At 55.9% G+C, this 22,384-nt stretch overlaps 1 protein-coding gene across 3 annotated transcripts in view; it reads right to left on the bottom strand.

The window, feature by feature from the left end:
* Positions 1 to 4,859: 4,859 nt before the first annotated feature.
* Positions 4,860 to 22,384, bottom strand: part of ACOX3 (acyl-CoA oxidase 3, pristanoyl) — a 38,465-nt gene continuing 20,940 nt past the window's right edge. For 2 of the 3 annotated variants that reach the window (XM_047718753.1, XM_047718754.1), the window contains exons 11-18: positions 21,459 to 21,579; positions 19,106 to 19,228; positions 18,825 to 18,938; positions 15,255 to 15,370; positions 11,521 to 11,695; positions 9,947 to 10,014; positions 7,879 to 7,965; positions 4,860 to 5,436 (exon numbers count right to left, since the gene is read on the bottom strand). In XM_047718753.1, coding sequence (XP_047574709.1) covers positions 5,317 to 5,436; positions 7,879 to 7,965; positions 9,947 to 10,014; positions 11,521 to 11,695; positions 15,255 to 15,370; positions 18,825 to 18,938; positions 19,106 to 19,228; positions 21,459 to 21,579 — 924 coding nt within the window. In that variant the 3' untranslated portion in view covers positions 4,860 to 5,316. The remainder of the gene's footprint in view (positions 5,437 to 7,878; positions 7,966 to 9,946; positions 10,015 to 11,520; positions 11,696 to 15,254; positions 15,371 to 18,824; positions 18,939 to 19,105; positions 19,229 to 21,458; positions 21,580 to 22,384) is intronic. The other variant, XR_007125263.1, reaches the window with a different exon arrangement.

The raw sequence follows: 22,384 nt of genomic DNA, 5'->3' as shown, positions 1-22,384 counted from the left end.
GTCATTCCTCATCTTGGCATCTTTGTAAGGGGCCATGGGATGGTTCTTCACCTATCCCCAGGGCCACTGACCCACCTCCATTCTCCCCAGAATTCGGGCCCATAACAGAGGTGGGAGTCCTCAGACTCTGCACATCACAACCGCCCACCGTACTGAAAGAAATGCAGAGTCCTAGGCCCTGCCACAAGAGTCCCGGTCAGTGCACCGTGGGCCCTCCCACGGACATACTGCCTCTATCAGCTCCTGTAAACCGGCAAACAGGTATCTCGACTTAGGAAGGAACAAACAGCTTTAGGGAAGTTAAGAAATGTGCCCCAGGCCTCACAGCCAGCGACCAACCACAGAGGACTTGAACCGAAGCTGGTCCTCTCTAGGAGCAGCCGGCCACCTCTCCAGGCTGCCAGGAGGAATGTCAGGCCAGGGTTTTTACGGATGATGACGTAAGGACATATTCCTAAAAATGTATTTTGTTTTTACAAGCCTCGCTCTGGAGTGAAGATGAAGAATTTTGGGAGATGTCAGCAATGTTTGCAAATGGCATTGGGGCACCTGGAACACACACCTGGGGGCGAGTCTCACGTCTGGTTTTCTCACCCCAAGCCTTTGGCCTCTGTAAGACCCTAGTCGAGTCTTCTCTTGTGAACACCACGGGCCTCCTTGCTCAACAGACTGGCAAACCTACTCCCGTGAGCAAGTATGTGAGGGGAGTAACTGCTCCTGCGCCATTTCATGGGACCAGCACTGCCTTCCTCTGGGCATCACGAAGCGGAGCCACCTCCCTGGGCCTCTGGGCCATCTAGCGAGACAAGACCAGCTGAGGTCAGTCTTTGCACTGGAAGGGAAATAGGGTGGGGGAGCTTTCCCAGCAGCTGGTAGGAACGGGGGTCCTCCTGAGACTTCCTGACCTCCTGGACTCAGGATCAATGCCCACAGCCCGACAAAGTCCCCAGATATCAGTTTTCAGGGATGGCAAGGGGCTGTGACTAAACATGAAAGCAAACCAGGGCCACATAGGATCACTGGGCAGCCCTATGTGGCCAGGAGTCCCCAGTCCGAAGGCGGCGGGCATTCTCCTGCTCCTCATGGAGAGTGCACCTCCCGCAAGTGTAGCCAGGAGCCACCCGGCTGAGCCATTCTGTGGGTGCCCAGGGGCCGGTTTGGCGCTAGGGCTCCATGTCGGCCTGTCAGCCCAGCTTGCAGTCATGGGCGGTTAGGCAGCTGGTGGCTCACGCACCTGGAGGCCACTGCCCAAAGCTGGGTGGCCCCTGTTGTCTTCAGATGGGGCCCACCGTGTGGCAGGCCACACTCCCCAGAGAGTCTGGGGAATGTCCAAACAGCTGTATGAGCCAAGTCACACAGAAAGGGACCTTGTAACAGAGATGCACAGCCTTGTGTGGGGCCTGGTGTGGCTGGGTGCTGGGTGGTCGCTGACTTTGTGGAAGGGGTGGTCCCAAGGGCAAGACCACCTTCAGGCTACTGGAAGCACATCAAAAGGGACGGTCCCCAAATGTCAATAACACGGCCCATGATAACAGAGGGCCCAACGGCCACCAAGAACCTTAGCGGCCATGAGGAAGACCTCGATCCTAAGATGTTAATGGGCTCTCAAGAATGATGATGGGGTTTGGGTGGGTTTTTACTGTCTTCTTTATGCTCCAGTGGTTTCCGCTCATATCCGCCCAGCTGGCCCCATGGAGCCCCGGGAGGCTGGCTCCTGGTCTGCACCCAGGGGAGGACTCCCACTCCACAGCCTATGTCCTTGGGGAGTCAGAGTTCCAGCCACAAGCACATGCCTGTGTGTGCGGCCCAGAGAGAAGGTCCCTGGCGTGGTCCCCTGCCTTTGTCTCTCTTAGCAACCGATCCCCCATACAACATCACATCAATGCACCACTGAAGGCGAAGTCTGAGTGTCTAAGACTGTCAGCTGTAAGGAGACTGTTCTGGCAGGACCAGTAGACACTAGCCAGGAAGGCTAAATGACTGGTAAAAGTTTTGATAAGGTAATGGCCAAACCATCACTATTTGCCAATGACATATACGGAACACCAAAGAGAATCAATATAAGACTATTATAACTAAGGTGTTTTTTTTTTTAAAGTGACCATTTCCAAAGTAAATACACCAGAGCAAGGAAGCTTATTAAAAACAACATGGAAAAATGGTCTTAGATGGAGAGACTACTCACCATAAAGATCTAAATTCTGATAGTAATCTATAGATTAAACCAAACCCACAAATTCCAAAGAATCTTTCATTAATCTGGGGAAGGGAGGGCACTGAATTTGACAAAATAATACCAAAGTTTGCACACCTAAGAAATTTTTTTCAAAAGATGAGAGAGGTTTTGTCTGCTTCAAAGGATACTGGAAAGTATGAAAGCCACACTCATGGAAATCATAGGAGCTAATGTGAGAAAAGACAATAAAATAGAAAAAGGCAGAAATGGGTCCAGGAACATCCATGATTCCTGCATTTGCTGCAGGTGGCACTTCTGGTTAGGGCCAGCCACCGGGATCCCTACCTTGCACTGTATCTTGAAGTCAATTCCTGGTCAACAAAGCACTGGCGATACACTCTGGAAGAAACAGATAAGGTAGAAATAATCCCAGTATGGGAGAGAAGATTCCAAGCACGACCTCAAAGGGCAAAGCAGGAAAGGTTCTTAATTTTATATAAGATTTCAAATTCTATTTTAAACTTCATGTTAAATCAAAAAGAAAAAAATTAATACAATCAAAAGGTGAAGGATAAACAAAGAAAAGTGATAGATAATACATATGTTCCAGGTTTATTGTTCTTAATATGTAAAGAGTATTTTTAAAATCAACAAAAATATTGTGGCGCCTCAAGTCTCCATTAGGCAAAAAGCGAGAAGTGGCAATCATCCTGAGCGCGTAGAGATAGCCCATAAATAGTTGGGAAGACATGTTCAGCCTCCGTAGGGAAGAGCATATCTGCCCAGGGAGCCCCAGACTGGACACCACTGGGAAAGGTAACAGAGCAGAAAAGGCAGGTGTCTTCCTGGGAAGAGTGTGATAATGTGGAGACCTCTCGAGCAGCGGCCGTCTGTGGGCCAGGCCTGCGTTCTGTGCTTTCCTTGCTAGCTGTGACAACACTGACAAGGGCAGAGTGAGGCAGATTCTGTCATTCATGCTGTTTTGTCAAGGGCACCACCTGGCTCTGCCCAGCTCTCATCCTATGCTTGTCCATCAGGCTGTTTCACCTCTGACTTGGTGGTGGTATCACAAGCCCCGCCCCCAAGGCACTGGTCTGGGTGCCCCAGCTTCCAGGAGCCGACCCGTGCACAGAGCTCCTCCGAGCAGAAACTCTAACTCTCCACGTCCCTCAGGAGGCTTGTTAAGCTTCTATGTCCATGCTGCTCGACACAAGAAGTGCCTGAGAAGTGCCCTTCAGCAGGGAAAGGGTGTAGAGGATGGCCCCAGGCTCTGTTAGGAAAATCGCACACACACAGGAGTACACAAGCACACAGAGGGCTTCAGGAATGGGGTGCTCCAGCACGCCACCAGAAGACGGGATGAGCTGTCCACTGGGCTCTGACCAGTGGGGGCAAGATGGTCATCTTTCCGGCCTCAGAGCGGCATGGGGCAAAACCAGTATGAACCCAGGACAACCATGAACCCCCTTCTGTGACCTCTGGCCCCAAAGGAAATGACAGGTAAGCAGTCATTATCACTCAAGAGTGGAGCTGTGACGTTTTCCTCTTTGATGCTTTCTACATTCCTGAAATAATGCCCGATGGCCATGTGCTGGCTTCACAAATGACATCAGAGGCCAGCAGACCGGAGGGTGTGCTAGCTGCCATCCGTTGTTCCCAAAGGACAGGCGTGACAATGCAAACAATTCCTCTGAGAACCTGCCCGAGGGATGCTAACAGCCGAATGAGCTGCATCGAGGACAGCCCTCTTGCAGCTCCTGGTAGAAGCTGCCCACGCTGCTGGGGTGAGAGTATTACACTCAGGCAGGGTTCTTCCCAGTTAAAACTACAGCCCTGTAGTTTTAAGGGCCTGTTTTGTGCTGGGCCGAGAACGTTGGGATGGTTGTGTGCAATCTGGGCCGGACCACCTCCTGGCCGTGTTTGTTTTCTCACCTGTAAAATGGGCGTGCTTGTCAGACTCTCCCCACCCAGTGTCTGAGGGTCCAGGAGATGGTGACGACGAAGTCCCTGTGTCCAGTAGAGCTTAATAAAAGCAGCCCCTCTCACCCACTCATGTGTGCCTGGCGGCCCTGCAGGGCTGAGATGGGGTCGGATTCCCCTTTTCTAGGTGTGATAACTGAGGCTAGAGAAGTCAAGGAGCCCCTCTGGTAGTTCCCAAAGCTGGAAAGTCAGTCTTTAATAAAAACAGGTCCTGCCCCCGCCTCTTCCGTGCTCAGAGGCACTTGGAGCTATTCCGAGATAAGAAGCCGTCCCAGTTCCCTGGCACGGCCTGTGCTCCTTGGGTGCCCGGGGCCATGTCTGCCTGCTCTGCTCTGAGGTTTCAGAGCGGCGGCTGATGACAGAGAGGAACCCGCGAGCCAGGCGTGCTTAGAGGGGACCCAGGAGCTACCATGTGGGGGTTTGTCCCCCTCCAACCTGGCCTCCACGAGAAGGCAGGTGCGCTGGTCCACAGGGCGGGGAGCCACCAAGCAGCACCCGGCATCCTGCCAAGGGCCGAACAGCCAGACCAGAGCCTCGAACCAGAACGAAAGAACATGTGTGCAGCCAGCAGCTCAGGGCCTTAAACGGACCAGACCCGTGTGATGCATTTATTTTCTTTGGAAACGTTTCCTTGGTGGAAACCTGGATTTCCCCACAAAATGGATTTTCTTCTCCTTAGAAATCTCAAAGTACATCATTCAGGTAAGCTTAAAATAGGATATAATTACATGATAAAGTCAAACCAGTTAACAAAGAATCAGATTGGCATCGTTAAGTACTTAGTGAAGCAGAGCTTTGTAAGAAATCTCAGGAGGAGGAAAACCATCAGCCCAGAAATGCCCTGATTACGAGCACGCGGCCTCCTCTCGGGCATGTGAACACAGCACGTGCGATGTCCTCATTACCAAAAAAACAGACCATCAGGAAGAGAGGTGATCACACGGATTTTCTCTGCACACAGCAAATCTGGCGGAGGCGTCCTCCCGGCACTGTGTTGGGGGAGCCATCTCCGGGCGGTGCGGGGAGAGGCCGGTGTGGGACGAGCATGGGTGTGTTCAGAAAGCAGCAGTGTTTCCAGCATCATCTGGAACTAGGATTTGAGGTCACCATCTTCGCCAGCAGGATCAGCTCACTTAGATTCAGCTGAGTGTGTGATGCGACTATAGCTTTGATTTCAAGCTTCCCATGCGGGGCTTCCTGCTGGAAAACTCCGGCCACCACGATGGCCTCTCCAGCACTTTGCTTTCCAGAAGGACAGCAGTCCAGAGGTTTTTATAGAGCTGCAAGAAATAAGCACATACATGGGTAATAAACAAGGTTCCTCACAGAGCTGAGGAGGGAGTTGCAGAGCCCCTCATACACGCTTTTGCTGAAAATACGGAAAATCCTCTTGTCACTTCTTAGAAAATTTTAAGATGATTTCGTTTACATCAATCTTTTTTCCTCATGGAAAACAACTGGAAACATGTAATACTTTAAAACAATTTATGACGACAGCTTTGGATGCGTCCTTTCCTCTGGGGACTCTTGTAGGGGGAGGCTCACACGGGTTCCGCAGGTGAGTGCTGGCTGTCTGCTCCGAAGCGTGCCCTCTCCTTCAGCAGCTAGGCTAGCAGACCACCTCCTCCAGCAGCTCACACAAACCCTTTCCACCGGGCTGCCCCATGGGAAAAGCAGAGCAGCGTCTATATGGGCGGAAGGCCATGAGCATTGCTGGGGTTCTCCATCCGCCCAAACGTGGCATACAGGCTGGCAGGTCTCCAGTCCACAGAGCCAGGGAAGGGGCCTCCTGTGTCCCTGGCTGGTCTTGACAAATTCCACATTTTTTTTTTTCTTTTTTAAGTGGGCTCCACACCCGCCATGGGGCTTGAACTCACAACCTGAGATCAAGACTCACACGCTTGAGCACTGAGCCAGCCAGGCTCTCCTTACTTCGAAGAAGCCAGTGTCCCTGAACCTGCTGAGTGCACTCCTGGGCCCCCCCAGGCACACTCAGGCCCACTTTCTCTGCACAGGTTACGTATTACAATTTGGAGCCTGATGCTTCAGGGAATGGCCATCTTAGCCTCTGGCAGCGGCATGTTCCCTTAAATTGCACTTCTCACCTAGCAGCACCTGGTCAAACTGCGTGCCATATATTTCTTCTTGCCAGGCAAGGCCTCAGGAGTCCACGGTGGACTCCAGAGCCAGAAGGAGCCTGCAGCACAGGGACGGCCCCTGCGCACCAGCCACTGTCCTACCTGGAGTGGGGCTGTCTCTACAGGGCACACACGGGGCCCAGTGAGTCAGCTGCCCTGGCTCCTTCTGTACCCGCTAACACTCCTGGGGGCTCGGGGTCTTGCATGACACTATGTCCAGGTCCTCCTCATTGCCTCCCAACCTGCAGCCTGGTCATGCCCCCATGGGCAGCTGAGCCCCCCTCCCACAGCCTTACTGGTATGTCCTCCTGCGGGTGCTCATTGGGGCCCTGACCACACTGGGGACTGAGGTCCAGTCTCCTGTCTTCTCTCCGGGTGGTAGGTGTCTACCCACATCCCGGCTCTGCTGCTTCCTGGCTGGGCAGCTGTGGGCAGGCCACCTGGCTTCCCTGGGTGTTGGGTTTCTCCGTGGCAAAGCATGTGCGTAACAGACACCGTGTGGGAGAGGCCAGAGGACAGCAGGCCTCCAAGGATGATACTGTCCTCATGCCAGCCTGGGTACTTCTTCTGTCCTGCCCACCCTAGGGCCCAGTACACCATCCCAAGCCCAAGTGTGGCCTGAGCCTGGCCATGGTCGGGGTGCCTACCCCCTGCTTGGGAGAAGTCTGTTCCCCTGAGCAGGCATGGAGGGCTCCTGCCCCCTCACATTCAGTCTCCAATGAAACAGAGCCTGAGTGGAAAGCAGGTGTTTCGCACAAAGAACATGGCCTTGATCAGCCTGTACGGGGTGCACTGCTGGGAGGAGCTGAGGACACAGAACGTAGGGACAGGGGCGGGCTCAGGAACGAGCACTGTAGGGTGAGATGGCAGGACAAAGTGGGGGCACCCGCCTCAGAGAAGAGCTGAAAGGCAGCCTTCTGCTTAGATGCAATGGATGGAAGTGCTCCAGGCAGAGCGAACAGCAGGTGCAAAGGCCCTGTGGTGGGAAAGCCTGCTGTCATCAAAGAATAGAGGGGGACAGTGAGGTTGGAGTCCAGCGGGCAGGGGGAGCACAGCATAAAATGACCTTGGAGGTCAGGCCGCCTAGGCTAGGGGTGTGGGGATGAGGGATGTTGGTGGGAGGCTCAGCAGGGGGCAGTCTGACAAGATCACTTGAAGCAGTCATTCTGGATGGAGCATGGCAGGGCAACGGAGATTAGGGAGCCAAGAGGGAGCTGCTGGAAGCAAAAGTACCAGGGGTGAGTGGTCAGTGGATGGAAAAGGTCAGGAGTCAGCACGGTGAGAGGTCAGGAAGACCCAGCGCTGGGAAGGGCCCCTGGGGGTTGTGAGAGCAGGGGGACGGCTGGAGGGCCCAGCACTCGGCATGGGCCTATGCCGACCCCAGCACCCTGGGTCTGTGAGGGCGGGGTTGCCAGCCCATATCTGGGAGAAAGGTAGGCTGGGGTGCAGCTAACCCTCCCCAAACCACCCCCCGCTCCTGGCCGCTCCCTCTGCTGCTGCCCGAGAGCATCAACAGCCCTGGCCCATGCCATCATCTGAACCCAGCAGTAACTGCCAGCAGCCCCCGGCCCTGGGGGGACTCACCTCGCCGTCGGCTCTGCCAATCGGTGAGTCCAGGACAAAGTCGGGAGGGGCAATCACGTCCACCAGGGCAACCGCATCGTCTTTCAGCTGTGGGAAAACAAAGTTCATTCTCTTGGCAACCCCGGGGAGTTTCCATGGCGACTGCCGAGAAACAGAGCGTTGGCCGTTTGTTGCTACGACCCGCTAGCAATGACCCACTAGCAACGGTAACCCCAGCAGGCACATGTGAGGCTCGGTTACTAATGCATTATCTTCCCGCTGGCCTGCATCACAGACTCCCTCGGTGCGTGTCTGAATATTTTCTCCATGTTGCTAATCACTCACAACTTCCAGTGCGTTAACTGTTTCTCAAGAAGGAGGGAGCTGCTCGTAAAAGCGGCTCAGCAGCTCACTAACAGGGCAAGCGTCCTCAGATTCGTGTCTGAATCCGCCTGATCCGGGCAGCTGCCATTCCAGCAGAGGAGAGCACGTCCAGAAAAAATGTGCCGGGGCTGGTGTTTACAGGCACCTGGGAAAGCCGTGCTACGAGGGCTGTTAGGTGCAAGGTGGCTTGAGGATGTCCCCATTCCCTCGTGCAAGCGGTTCTTCAATAGGACATGTGGAATTTATGTAATAAGACTCCCAAGAGCGTTCTTGAAATGCAGAGGGATTTTTTCTTAAAATAATTGTGACATGGCCCCTGGGTGCACCAACTGGAGTCCTGGAGTGGGACAGTTTTGGCGACGCAGAGGGAAAGCAACTGGCCATCCAGGACTAAGCCAGTCCACCCAAGAGAGGAGGGAGCACAGCTTGTGGTTCAGCTGCTGCTCGTGACCATACCTGGCCCCTTGCTCCGCAGCCACACGCCCTCTGTCCCTTGGCTCCTGACGAACGAGCATGCCCACCTCAGATGTAACTGTCCGCAGAGCAAGGCCCTTGTCCAGACAGGGGCCAGCACACCTGCCAGGTGATGGCAGGAAATAGTCCGGCTCAGTGGCCACCTCTGCTGTGGTGGCACCAATGCACCCACAGACGATGCACGAGTAAACTGTGGGACGGGCACCCCGCCCCTTCCACCTGCCTGAGCCAGACCCCCTGGAGTGGCAGCAAGGACCTGGGCCTCCCTGGTGGCGGATGGACAGGATGCTTCAGCTGCATGACTGTGTGTGCAAGCATCTGCCCGCCCGGGCCCCAGCCACCAGGCACAGGTCCCCAGGGATGCAGCTGTTTGAGAGCAAGGGGAACACACCTAGGAAATCCCTCCAGTCATGGGTTTGACTGGACAGGAAGTACGCGTGGCCACACATAGGTGTGGCGCGGTCACGGATGCACGCCGACCCAGAACGTCGGGAGACCGAGGGATGGCCACTGGCGAGCTGAGTCTGGGGAGAGGTATAGAACCAATCAGGGGGGCTGCCTGGAACCGCATCGACTCTGAGCTCTGAGAGGGAGAAAGGAAGTGGCAGGTCGCTGGTCATTTGAGACATCTGATAAAATGATTTCCTACCATTGAGAGGAGAGATGACTCTGCTAAGGATGGTCACCCAGTCTGGCAGCACCAGCATGGGTGGCCTTTTAAGTGTAAGTGGGTGAAAATCAAAGACAAACACCCTCGGTCACACGGGCACATGTCCATGGCCAACAGCTGTGCAGGCTGCAGTGACCAATGGGATGGCACAGCTCTGGCCATGTCTGCCCCTGTAGAAAGGCTCCCTGGATAGAGCACCATGAGGGCACAGAGTCAGGGTTTGGCCCACATGACCTTTCTGGGGACAAAGATGACAGAATCCCACACACAAGAAAAATACCATGAGATGAGTTTAAGCTGGAGGCTGAATCCCTTGGGAAGCTTGAGAGAATTACAAGGGCGGCTGTGAAAATTGTATTACAGAGTGTGGACTCTAAGATGATCCCTAAAAGTGACTCTTTGCCTAAGACCCCTGACATCGGCGTATTTTTCTGTCATCTTCCTGTTCTTGCTCATCATTGCATAGATACACGTGTGTGCAAAGCAAAGGTGTGCATTACCCTGCAGCAGGCACACATGATGTGGGGGAATCATGATGACACAGGAGTGATTGCTGCTCACCTTTGAGCACAGGTCCAGGACGGCATTCTGGATCATTTTACCAGCTCGCTCACCAGAGAAGTAGCCACCTGTAAGCACAGCGCTGGTTACAATGGGGTCTGGTACCCTATGTCCACCTTAGCCCCCAGGTGCTTTGTATGAGCTCTCCCCACTGCGGAACATGCTGGCCAGGGCCAGGTTCCCGTGCTCTTTCCCATCACTGTGCATGTGCCAGAAGGTCACAGCCAGGCCAGGAGATATCCTCAACCACCACTACCCCCACCACCACCATCACCACCATCACCACCATTATCACCTCCACCACTGTCATCACCATCACCCCTACCTCCACCATCATCACCACCACCATTATCAACACCACCATCATCACCATCATCGCCATTATCATCATCGCCATCATCACCATCACCATCATCATCACCATCATCACCATCACCATCACCTCCACCATCACCACCATCATGACCATCATCATCACCACCATCACCATCATCACCATCATCACCACCACCATCATCACCATCATCACCATCATCACCACCATCATCACCATCATCACCATCACCACCATTATCACCATCACCACCATCACCATCATCATTACCACCATCACCACCATCACCATCATCATTACCATCATACCATCACCACCATCACCACCATCACACGACCACAGTAGGGTTGCCGTGGCATCTCGTGGGGCCCAAGGCTATGGCCTGTGCATTTGAGCACACATTTTCTACAGAATCTTTTGTTGGATTTTTGTGAAGGAAACTGTCCATCCCTCAGAATTGTCACTTTTAGTGCCCAGTCCCCTGTCTTGCACACCGCCACTCCCTAGGTTCAAAGCCTGCTCTTCCCCTTGTAAATCTAGCCATTTGCTCTCATCACCTCCACAGGGCAACACCATCCCTAAGCAGGGAAACTGGTTCTTGGCAAGGGGAGTAGGACAAATGGTCTCACTTTTCAGAAAGCTGAGATACACACACAGGATGTGAACAGATACACAGCCTGTCTATATCATTAATGTGTTTTGGGGGAGATGAGGGAAAACAGTCTAAAGATGCTCCTTAGAAGGACAATAATGGAAACAGATTCAAGCTTATCACATTTTTCACCAATCTGCTGGGAATCAGCCCCCAAACCACCTCCTTCAGGAAGCCCTCCTGGGTCCTCAGGCTGGACATTCCTGAGGGTGCCTCCCAGCAGCTTGGGCTCATGTCTCTCTGGGCCCCATGGGCTGGGAGGCATGGGCTTCAGCTTGCCATAGACCAGCTCCCTGCCTGGCTAACGTGGGCCTCCTGGAAATATTCTCTGAACAGGAAATAGACTTCAAGGAAATAGACTTCCCTTGACTAAAGGCAAATGTTGTCCTGTCCTGACACCACTTTCCCTCCGGTGGAATCTGGAATCCTCATCTGCCCCCAGGCTCCTCCAGCCCGTGAGGAGTGCTCAGGGAAAGCAGTGGAGGTAAGGACTCAGAAGGAAAGCCTTCTGAAGAAGATGCGGCTGGGACCAGGGCGGGATCAGGTGGGACTGGCTGGGGAGGCAGGTGCCCACCGCAGGGGCCTCACCTTGGTAGAGCAGGGCTGTGTGCTGGCTCAGGGACCACAGGGCGTAGAGGGCACTGAGGCGGCCCAGCACGGCCCGCAGCCCAGGCGGCACGTGGGGTTGGTGTGTGTACTCGTGGAACCGCCGCACCACAGTGAGCTCCAGGAATGCGAGGGCCAGGGGACGGCAGTAGTACACCTTAGAACAGAACACAACATGGAGCCGCCAGCCCCTGTGAGCCAACAGCCAGGGCCGCCGTTCCAGCCTGGGGCAGGGGCCAGGGGCAGAAACCATCAGGAACACAGACCAAGGTGGGCGCTCCAGCCAAGGCCCCGGGCGGGACAATGACACCAAGGGAAGCCATGCACGAAGGGGGCAGGGCATGAGAATCACCTGTGCGCAAACATCAGGAGAAGGCCAGCACCGAGAGAAGGCCAAGGCCGGCGTCTGTGGGCTCCATGACCTGGGCAAGCCTGATGACTGCTTTCAGCTTGGCCCCACCCAACACACCCAGGGACAACCATGCCAGGCACTGCCATAGGAGGTGTGAGGGCACACGACAGTCCTCTCCTGCACTGCACACACAGTGAGGGCGCTCCGTGAGCCCCCGGCCACTCCAGGCATGGCTGCACTCCTCCCCGGGCCATGGAGGAAACCCGTCTTCTGTCCCACTCATGTATCCACCCGAAGCCAGGGCGGCTCCCTGTGGCTCCGACGTGTACCGTTCCCAGCCAGCCTGCATTTCCAGGAGTTCTGATGCCCGCTGTTTGTGGGAGCAGGAGGCCACGGCAGGTCCTCTGGTCCCAGTGTTTCCTTTCTCACCTGCTCCCCCAGATCCCGTTGAGTATCAGCAGCTTCATTAGGTTTTCTTCTCCCGTCACTACCGTGTCATTTTACCGGATTTGTTCTAATGAGAAGAGCGTGCATGGGGCCTGACCTGCGCTGATAAACACGCGGAGCCGTCCTGTGGGGCGTCTGGGAGCCGTGTCTACACCTGCCCCTGGCTGGTGTCTCTGGTTGTCAGAACTCAGGGGTGCGGTGGACGTCTTTGTGGGCAGAGGTGGGGTACCGCCGAGCAGCGGACAGCGTACAGGACCCATGGATGGGTCTGGATGGCGCGTCTGGATGGAGCCGAGGCTCCGCCAGGCAGGGACGGGCGGTGAGGCCACAGACCTGTCCTTAGGCTCCTGCGGAGTCCGCTGACCCTCCAGCGCCCAGCTGTTAACCTGTCCCCTTGGGGGATCTAACATGGCCTGGGGTCAGTTGTCCGCAGCTGCAGTGAACCTGGGACTGCTGCTTGTGGACTACAAGCACTCGAGGGCAGGGCAGTCACATGCGGAGAGCCCCGAGGGCCAGCCCCTACTCCCAGCCCCTTCCTCTCCCATGAGCCCCCACCCCCACGAAGCCCTAAACCATCAGATGCAGCTATTGGGTCCTGCTGTGCTCTAATTCCTGAGGATATCTGCACGTCAGCAAATCATCAACACTCCAGGCAGAAAACGAACTCCTCAGTGTCCATATTCAGACCTCAGTTCAGGGAAGAGGACCAGGCCCCGGGGATGGTGCTGGGTTCCAGGCCGGCCCCAGCACAGCTGAGAGGAGTGACCCTGGGCATCTCTCTTGGCCCCGATGGCCCGATCCATCAGAGGAGATAGCAGGAAATGACCCACGTCAGGAGACCCGGGTGCGGTGAGGGGAGAACACGGCACATCTGCCTTCCGAGGTTGACAGCTCTGGACAGGGAGTACAGGGCTCTGGGGGTTCGGGGCCCCACCGTCCACCTTATTACACATTCTTCCTCTGAACATGGGAGGGTACTACTTGGCCAAAAGAGGCAATAAACACATCTCTCTTCTTTTTAAAGAACTTACTGTGTGTGGCCCGCTTGCAGGAGGCACAGAGCAAGGGGTAGCTGTTCCAGGGGTGAGGGGAGGGGACGGGGGATAAATGCCCCGCCTCTGCCAGGTGAGAGTCAGCTCACTCCATATTTCCATGCAAGCAGCCACTGACTGCTCCAGAGGACACAGCAGCTCACGCCTCCACGACCCGCCAGATACCATCCTTCCCCCACATGACCCTGGGATGTGCTCAGCAACCCCTGTGCCGGTGGCTGGTTCCCTGGCCGGGGACCCTTCTCCACTGGGGCGCCCTGCTCGTCCTGCTGCACATGATTCCCCAGTCTGCAGCCCATTGCCTGACTTTGTTTACAGAATGACGAGTGTTTACACAGTCACATCTGATCACTTTTTATCTTTTACGGCTTCTGATTTCCCATCTCAAGAAGGCACGTCCCAAACCGAGGCTACCCACACATTCTCTGAGCATTTCCTCTTGTGCCCGGGGTTGCTGCTCAGGGCACGGTATGGGAAGAGGTTGTGTTCTCCCAGGGCACACATGAGCATCCAGCCCAGGCCATGAGATCTGACCCAGGGCTGGCTCTTAGCAGGCTCCAAGATTCAGACCCCAGCTCAGCTGGTCTCTCCCGTCCTTTTCTGTCGTGCGGCATATTGAATGCTGCTACAGAGGGCTTTCACAGAGGTCTAAAGGGGAATTATTTCTAAAACAGCTGAGGCCCTGCCTAAGGTCTGTCATCAGGGTTCTGGGCAGGGGCCAGCTGGCAGGGGTGCAGAAGGACGGCACCAAGACCCACAGCCACCTCCAGGCAGCTCTCCAGGATTTGGACGCAGTGGGAATGGGAGCCTCTTGTGCCCTCTATCTCTTTGGGGCCTTGGCTTGTGACTCCAAGGAGGCCCTCCGTTTCTACTCCCTGACAGGCAGGGAAGGGGGTGACATGGGACAAGCTAATCCACTCCCATCAGTGTCCAAGAGACTAAGGCTACAGCAGCCCCAGCCATTCTGGAAGATCATTACCATACCCCGTACTTTGGTCACCGTAGCACTGAAATCAAGTTTACTGACCGGGGCCTCCTGCTGAATTCCTGTAAGGAAGGCCTGGGTTTGAGTTCTCCATCCAGGCCTTTCCAGTCAAGATGCCATCCTGTCCCCTCACCTCCACACCTGGGGCAGGTGTGTCCAGCAGGTCCCAGGAGACGCCACTGGCTTCACTCCTGGCCACATCTACCCCAGTGCAGAGGCCACCCATCACAGCATAACAGGAGGGCTGGAGTTCATTCAGGGGAGATGGGCAGACAGGGATGCTGAGTTCTCAGAGGGCATAAGAAGAGCCTCACAAAACCAGGCCGAGGAGAAGGAACAACACCAGTTCTAGAAACTTATGTTTCCTTTATCCGTGCTCTCCCAAGCAACAGCCATCACTCCAGATAGACAGGATGTATGGGTCACAACAGCCCAGATCCAGACGCCAGGAGGCATCTCAGAGTGGGCTGCGTTTCCACGATGGGTTCAGCCCCGTCCAAGCCTGAGAACCAAAGCCATCCTGGGGCCATTCCCACCCAGGCTCCCTGAGAAGGGTGGTAATGTCCTGAGAGAACCAAGGGTGAGTCACCAAGCAGCCGCTGGTCAGCTGGGAGGGACCAGGGCTGGGGTCCCATGGCCCAGTGTCCCCGGTCCCACCGTGATGGCTCTGGCGGCGTCCAGATGCCACCAGACACTCTGAACACAACATCCACCATCCATTAAGGTCCCTGCAGCTCACCAAGGCACAGGGTGGCCACGTTCCTGAGGTCCCAGGGGCCAGAGGGCTTGGCTGCCACCACCGCAACAGGCGGCTCACCGAGGCCATGGCAGCACAGGGAGTCCAAGCGAATTACAAAAGCAATTTTCAAAACAGACATACCTGACTGTTGTTTCTCGCTTCGAAGTCATTGCTTCCTGATCTTTTCTCCTGAGTTAGTTTCCGATGACTCTCACGGAGCAGGTAACAAACCAACCACTCGTATGCTGCAAGGGGGACTTCAAAACAAGAAACAGAAAAATGAGAGTAACAATGAAGCACCCGCGGCCTGCGAGCACTTCCCCAGGACGGGCGGCTCGCAAGCACAGCCATCCTGGGGAAGAGCCTGTGAGACACAGACATGGAGGCACCCAGAGGGCACCCCACATTCTGCACTACTGCGGCACCCACAGGCCGGGGGGCCGCGAGCCAGCTTTGGGGAGAGCGCCTTGTTTGGGAGGGTTGCTAGTTCTGGCTGGTGCTCACGTGCTCCGTCTGCCGGGACACGGTGCGTCCCCTCAGTGTCACTACGGATTCCCACATGCCCCAGGGGTCACTGCCATAGCATTCCTGTGGTCCCTAGACCTGCCGCTCCTGCCCCACCTCCCAGTCCTGGGGATCCTGGGCCCCATCCCTGTCTGCAGGGCACTAGACTCCACAAATGACACCTGAACTCAGAGCATCCTCCCACCTCTTCACCCTGACACCCAGTTGCTTCAGGGAGCCCCTCAAGGTTGGCCAGCCCCCTCCGACCACCTCCCTGGCCTTCCGCCCTGCCCCTCTCCTCTCCCAGGCTGCCTCCACCCAGGGTCCATTTCCTGGCTGATCTCCCCCTCTAAAGCAGAGCTCTCCAACCTTGGTGTGCCCAAAAAGCAAGGCGGGAACGACTGGCCCCAGTTCCCTGGTTGGCACGGCCCAGGTCTGGGTGTTGCCTGCTGTCTGTGTTCCCACACCCTCACACTCCTGTGTGGCTGGGATGTCCCCACATGACCTCCTCCAAAGGTGTAAGACCCGCCACGGAGCTGACTGCCAGGGAAACAGCGAAGCAATCCCTGCGCGTGTCGTGCCTGCGGGGGTGCGCAGAGTGGTGGCCCCCCAGCACCTGGCAGCCAGGCTCTGGCACCTGGCAGCCAGCCCCTGGCAAGAGTGAACCACAGCCCAGGCCCTACTAGGGTCCACATGGGGCTGACCACATCCCCACCTGCATGGACTACAGGGGAAACTGAGGCTCAGAAAGGTTCACTATCTAGCCCTAGGTCATGCCAACTCCAGAGCCTAGGTTCCCCAGGGAACAGGATGCGACTCGAGCCCACTACCCTGTACACGCACACGGCTGTCAGCACCACACATCGTGAGCCACAACCGTTGACTGTTTTTGCAAAGCAGCCAACTTGAGGAAAACAAACGGGCCTCATGTTGCCAAGTGACAGTGCAGATCTCAAACACACAGGAACATCTGTGAGGCTCGTCCTCGGCACGCACGCCTGCGTGAGAAATGGAGGAAACCCAGAGACAGCCGAGGACAGGGACCATGCCCCCCGCTCCCTCCCCAGATAAACGACTCGTCCCCTGAATGAAAACCCTCGGACCTTCCCGATGGGCTATGTGCAGTACTGAGCTGCCGTCTCTGGTCCCACAGAGTTCGAGGCTCGTGAAGATTTCACATCGTCCTTATGGCAGATCCCACGGGTGGAGGCCAGGGCTGACACATGGGCTGGGAGGACCACAGGCCCCAGAGACGAGGGGCCTGCCCCGTGCCACCAGCTCCCTCGACCGTGTGGACAGTGATGTCAGCATTCAGTGTCACTTGCACTACTTGGGTTCTTATTCCATTTTTTTTCCCTCCAGAAGATGTTTTCACTTTGTTGGATCTTGCAAAAACCAGGACACTCGCAGGAAAAACAGATGACGCAGCCTGGCCTGTGTCCTGCGGCCACCGCACAGATGGGGTCACCGCGTGTAGTGTCCGCGAGGGAGGCGACAGAGCAGAGCGCCCCGTGCGGCCAGGAGCTGCCAGACGGCTTGTTTGTTCTTTGGTTTACAGCGGGTAATGGTTTTAGGGGAAAAATGCTGGTTAGGTTGATGTTATGAGAAGCATGAGCTCATTTTCTAGTGTTTTCTGCAGCAACGGTTGGCTGGGGCGCTCTGAAACCATCTGAAATAGACCTTCAGGTGGGTCCCACATCCCATGGGCACTTGACAAAGGCTGGTGAGGACCTGTCAGGGGGCTGTCTTCGGGAAAACTGTGACAGACTGTGGTGACCGCCAAGAAAGAAAGCACTTGTGGGCAGAAGCTTTCTGGATGAAGAGGATGATGACGGAGGAAGCAGCTGGGACGTCAGCCCAGCCTGAGTTCTAGTCTTGCTCCGACCACTGGCGCCACCTGGCCTGGTCTCCTCTCAGGAAGATGGGAGCAGGGTCTGCGGCCGGGCAGAGAGTGAGGTGGGTGCACTTGGCACCCACAGCAGGTGACACTGGGAGGCCACGGGCTCTCGGCCCCCAGACCCCAGGGGACGCTGGCTCTGTGGTCTCCTGATCCAGACCAGCTGCCCCCCTCCCATGCCAAAGGCGCTCAGAGGAACAAGGGAATTCCTTGTGGTGCCTTCCGTGATGGAGAAGAGGGCGCAGGTGGTTGCGTGTACCATGGCGGCCAGTGGATCCTGAGCATGGATGCAAAGCACCCCACGATGTGAGTTCCTGTGTCCCCACGAGAGCCTGACAGAGTGGATGCGGCTCTTCCCAGGTGCAGTCAGCAGGCTGGGGTGGGGAAGGAGCACCCCCTCACTCTCCTGGCGGGGCCCACACTGCCAGGTCCCTGGGGGGCTCTGTACAAGGGCGGCTCCTGCCCGGCCCACGTGCCACAGGGGCAGTCTCCAGGAGGTATGGAAACCCACGTGAAGCACATGCCCTCGGGGCTCACGGGTCAGATGGCAGTGAGATGAGTGATGTTCTAGCTGTGGCTGCAGGTGCTCGGGGGAGGCGGGGGTGCAGGCTTGGGGCAGGAGCAGAGGGAGGGGACCCCAGGATGGGACCGGCGCCTGAGCAAGCCCCATCCCCCCAAGCTGCCCCACCCAGGTCCTGGCAGCACTAGCCCCCTCCTCCACTGCTGCCGCCCCAGCCGGGGCACCCTCTTCTCCTGTGTCCCTCTGTTTCCAGAGCGGCCGGAGTGGCCTTTTCTCCAAAATAACATTCAAGAGTGAATCAAAACAATGAACACACAGACCCAAGTAAGTGAGCGGCTCTCTTGCTCTGAGTCAAGGGTTTCCCATGCCCTGGATTACAGGGGTGCTCAATGATCATGGCCAAGCATGATGAGCACAGAGCCCCGTGCTAACTGCCGCTGAGCTGAGCCTACTCAGGGCTGAGAAGGGTGAATGTGCCACGGGCCAGGGGCCACAGAAGTGAGGCCAGCGAGGCTGGCATGTGCAAAGGCCCTGAGTGGGAGGACCCCGGGTTCTTGTGAAGACAGCTCAGTTTCAGGGGCAGCCGGCAGGCTGGAGACCAGCTGCCCAGTGAGGCAGGGACAGGACCCAGAGCCCCTCCGTCTCCATCCTTGGGGAGAGTCAGCGCCTAACTCAGCACCACACCCAGGAGGGGGGGTCTGGATGAATACAGGGCCCACCACGGCCCACCTTGCTGCACAGCAGGCAGGGGGATCGCGGCAGGAGGCAAATGGGGAGACGGTACGCTCACCTGCAGAATCCAAGCAGCTCTCGACGCTCGGGCATGTGAACCTCCGGCCAAGGATATCGGGGTAGGCTTCCAGAAAGTCCACCGTCCTCAGAGGGCTCTCGATGCGAGCACCACCTGTGAGCACATCAAGTCCTGGAGTGACCACCCACCCCACCGTGCTAGGTGCCCCCGACGACGGTCAGTCGTGCTTCAGAACGCACATCCTCCTGCAGACACAGGGACCGCCTCATGGGGCCAGTGTGTGCGGGCTGACCACTCTCCCATGAGTGCGAGGGCCTCACCTTGGATGTGGCGAGCCAGCAGGCTGAGCAGGTAGCTGCTGGTCTGCTGCAGCAGGACGTTGTTGTCCCCTTCGTACGTGCAGTTAGGGTCGTTGTCATTCCGGAGGTCACCCAGCCGGTTCACTACAAGGAAGCCATGCACCTTGTCACTTCCAGTGCATGTGGGGGCAGGACCCACGCCACTCCCCGGGAGCCCCAGCACCGGGACACAGCACTCCGAGGCTGCCCAGCCCCACCCACGCCTCCCCCAACTGGTCCTCCCAGCGGCTGACCCCATGGCGCCGGCAAGCAGGAACACTAAGAAACGCCCCGTGTCACCCGCTTGTCCCTCTCCCCTGTGGACACCAAGCTTCACGCAGTCAAATGCCAGATCCCAGGCATGGGGATCACTGACGCATGCTGCAGGGCACCTGCCTACCCTGTGGCGAGTTCATCTTTTCACACAAGAAATTTCAAATATCTCAGGCACCTGGGTGGTGCCATTGGTCGAGTGTTGGACTCTGGATTTTGGCTCAGGACACAATATCAGGCTGTGAGATCAAGCCCCACCTTGGGCTCCACGCTCAGAACTGCATCTGCTTGGGATTGTCTCTCCTTCTCCCTCTGCCCCTCCTGCTTTTGCGTGCTCTCTCTCAAAACAAATAATCTTAAAAATTTTTTCAAATATCTCAAGAGAACTCTCAGTTTTCTTCTGTCATCTCTCCTGCCAGTGAAGGGCCCTGATTCCTTCACACTTTTTATAAGGTATGCCTTCTAGACCCTCTTATCTGGGTCTCCTTCCTCTGATGAAGCATGTTCTCCACATGGGAGGCTGGGTGGGACAGGATGAGCCGGGAGTTAGAGGAGTGGGAGTCCCATGCTCACACTGCTGAGAGCATAGCCAGAGAGGGTGTGAGACATTCTGCAGCAGCCCTGGGGCTTGTGGTCACCTGGGACATGCTGATCATTTTCCCCCCGACCCACTGCCCCCTGCCACAGACCGGTCTACTGAAACAACCAGACATGACCACCAAGGAAGAGGTCACAGTTGATATTAAACCCAGACCAGCCCATCACATCTACCCCACTGAGCCCAGCCTTGCTGGTTTCAGCCCAGCGTTTGTACTCACGACACCTGACTCACTTGTTTATGTCATTTGCGGGGCTGCCCGACTCCATTCGTTATTCTATTCAAAGCCCAACAAAGCGAACTATTTATTGCGTCTCTTTGAGCTGTGACAACAAACAGAAAGTACGGAATGTTGCACAGAGGACGAGACATGTAAGCGACTTGGACGCAGGCATGGTCACCCGCTGGTCCGTGGGTAATGGGGAGGCACCACGTGGCGGGAGCCAAGGGACCACTCCTGGCCCTGACATGACAAGCACCTGGGGCAGGTCCTTGCTGAAAACATAATTGTCCACAGACCATCGCCGAGATGATCAAAGTTGGCAAGAGCCTAAAATGCTTGTGGGGTCATTAACCGAAAACAAGGTTTCTGCCAATTTCGTTGTTTGGAACGCATGTGTTGGTCTGCTTGGACTAATTAGATTTTACCAATTATTGAACACTCGCACACAGGACGTTTGCAAATAACAGTGGCAACTACAATAATACTAAAAGCTTCAACGATAACCGCCAGTAGAAGTCACTGGCCATGTGCCACACATCCACCACGGCAAGGAGCACTTAACGCGCGCTCATTCATGTGACCATGGCAGGAACCTTCATTGTTATGCACCACAATCGTCCCCAGGCTACAGGCAAGGAAACTGAGGCCCAGTGAGGCTGGCTAGCTGGCCGGGCTGTGCAGCCAGCGGTTGGCAGATAAGGACTTGGTCGCAGGCCCTCGGCTGCTCACTCTCTTAACCTCACTCCAGCTGCCCAAACAAGGGCCACTGCCAAAGAAAATCGTCTTTTTCTAAGTTGAAGAATTTTTCGTCGGGACAAAGCTTGGTGCCGGATTACTGCCAAGTCATTAAGCAAAGAGTGACAACAAAAACGAACAGATTCAGATTATCTACGTTCCACTGGGGGGCTGGCAGGCTCCGTCACACAGCCTCCCTGCCGCCCGTTACCCCCAGAAGGAGACAGAGAACAGGAGGCAGCAGTGAGTGGAGGCCTTTGTCTAGGGCAGGGGGGTGGCAAAGCTGCTTTGGGAAAGGCCAGCCAGTGAACATTTTAGGCTTGACAAAGACGACTCGGCCCTGCGTGTCATGCGAACATGGCCACAGAAACTTCACGAACGAATAGGTGTGGTTACATTCTGATAAAACTTTATTCGCAAAAACCAGCGATTGCCAACTTTGGCTGGCAGGCGGTAGCCAAAAGCAGGGCTGTGGACAGAAAACCATCACACACTTCAAAACCTACCGGCCAGATAGCCATGTCCTCCACAAGCCTCCCGGCATTCCTGAATTCCCCACTGGGCAGTCCATGAGGCCAGCGGCTTACCCGCTGACGCCAAGGCATGGATCTCACGTCCGAGCTCTGCCTTGGGAGAGGAAATCCAACAAGAACAGGTGAAAAAAGGCTCCAACACTGGAGGTCAGAGGTCACTTCAGCCCTAGCGTCAAAGGCTTGTGTCCCCTGTAGTCCAATCTAAAATACCCGACAGCTGCAGGAGAAAGAAAGAAACCCAATTTTAGCTTCAGAAGGGGGGGCTCATCTCAGAGTGGACACACTGGGGTACAGATGGTTTCACAGCCGTGGAAACAGATGGTCCAGAGCTCTGTGCGGCAAATAAACTCCAGGGGCGTGAGGATAATCGCAGGCGTAGAGCGCGAAACATAAACATTTCAACTCGGTGTAGGGGACGCTTCTGAACCTGCAACCAGGCAGAATCTGATGGCAGAAAGAAAAGCAAGAAACCAAACAGGAGGTGGAGACAGGCCCCCCCCCCTCTGAGGATGGGTGCAGGCGGGGACCGGCTTGCAGGAGACCATGCAGGGGATGGCGATTTGCAGTCGACTCTGTAAGGCTATCCCTGGCCAGCGTCTCTGGGCCTTATGTGTCTTGCAGATATCCTTCTGCTTCCACCAAACGTTTAACAAAAAGAATTTAGAGAACGAGACAAACATACGCCTGCTAAAGAAGACGATCCCTTCTACCAGTATTTCCAACATGAAATAAGGGCCACTTTTAGGTCCTGGCGCGCCTCCGTGAAACCGCAGAGTTTCAGAGAGAATAAAGCATGCTTACGCTTTATAACGTTACTAACAGGAGAACGGGTCCTCCTGGCAAAGGTCCCGGTGACTCATGCTGGGGAAAAACACATTTAATCCCTGATTCCCGAGGAC

Source organism: Lutra lutra, chromosome 2 (assembly GCF_902655055.1).
Source record: "Lutra lutra chromosome 2, mLutLut1.2, whole genome shotgun sequence".
NCBI classification, from domain to species: domain Eukaryota; kingdom Metazoa; phylum Chordata; class Mammalia; order Carnivora; family Mustelidae; genus Lutra; species Lutra lutra.
Note: the sequence above shows the minus strand (reverse complement) of the source record. Positions and strands in the feature narration are given on the sequence as shown.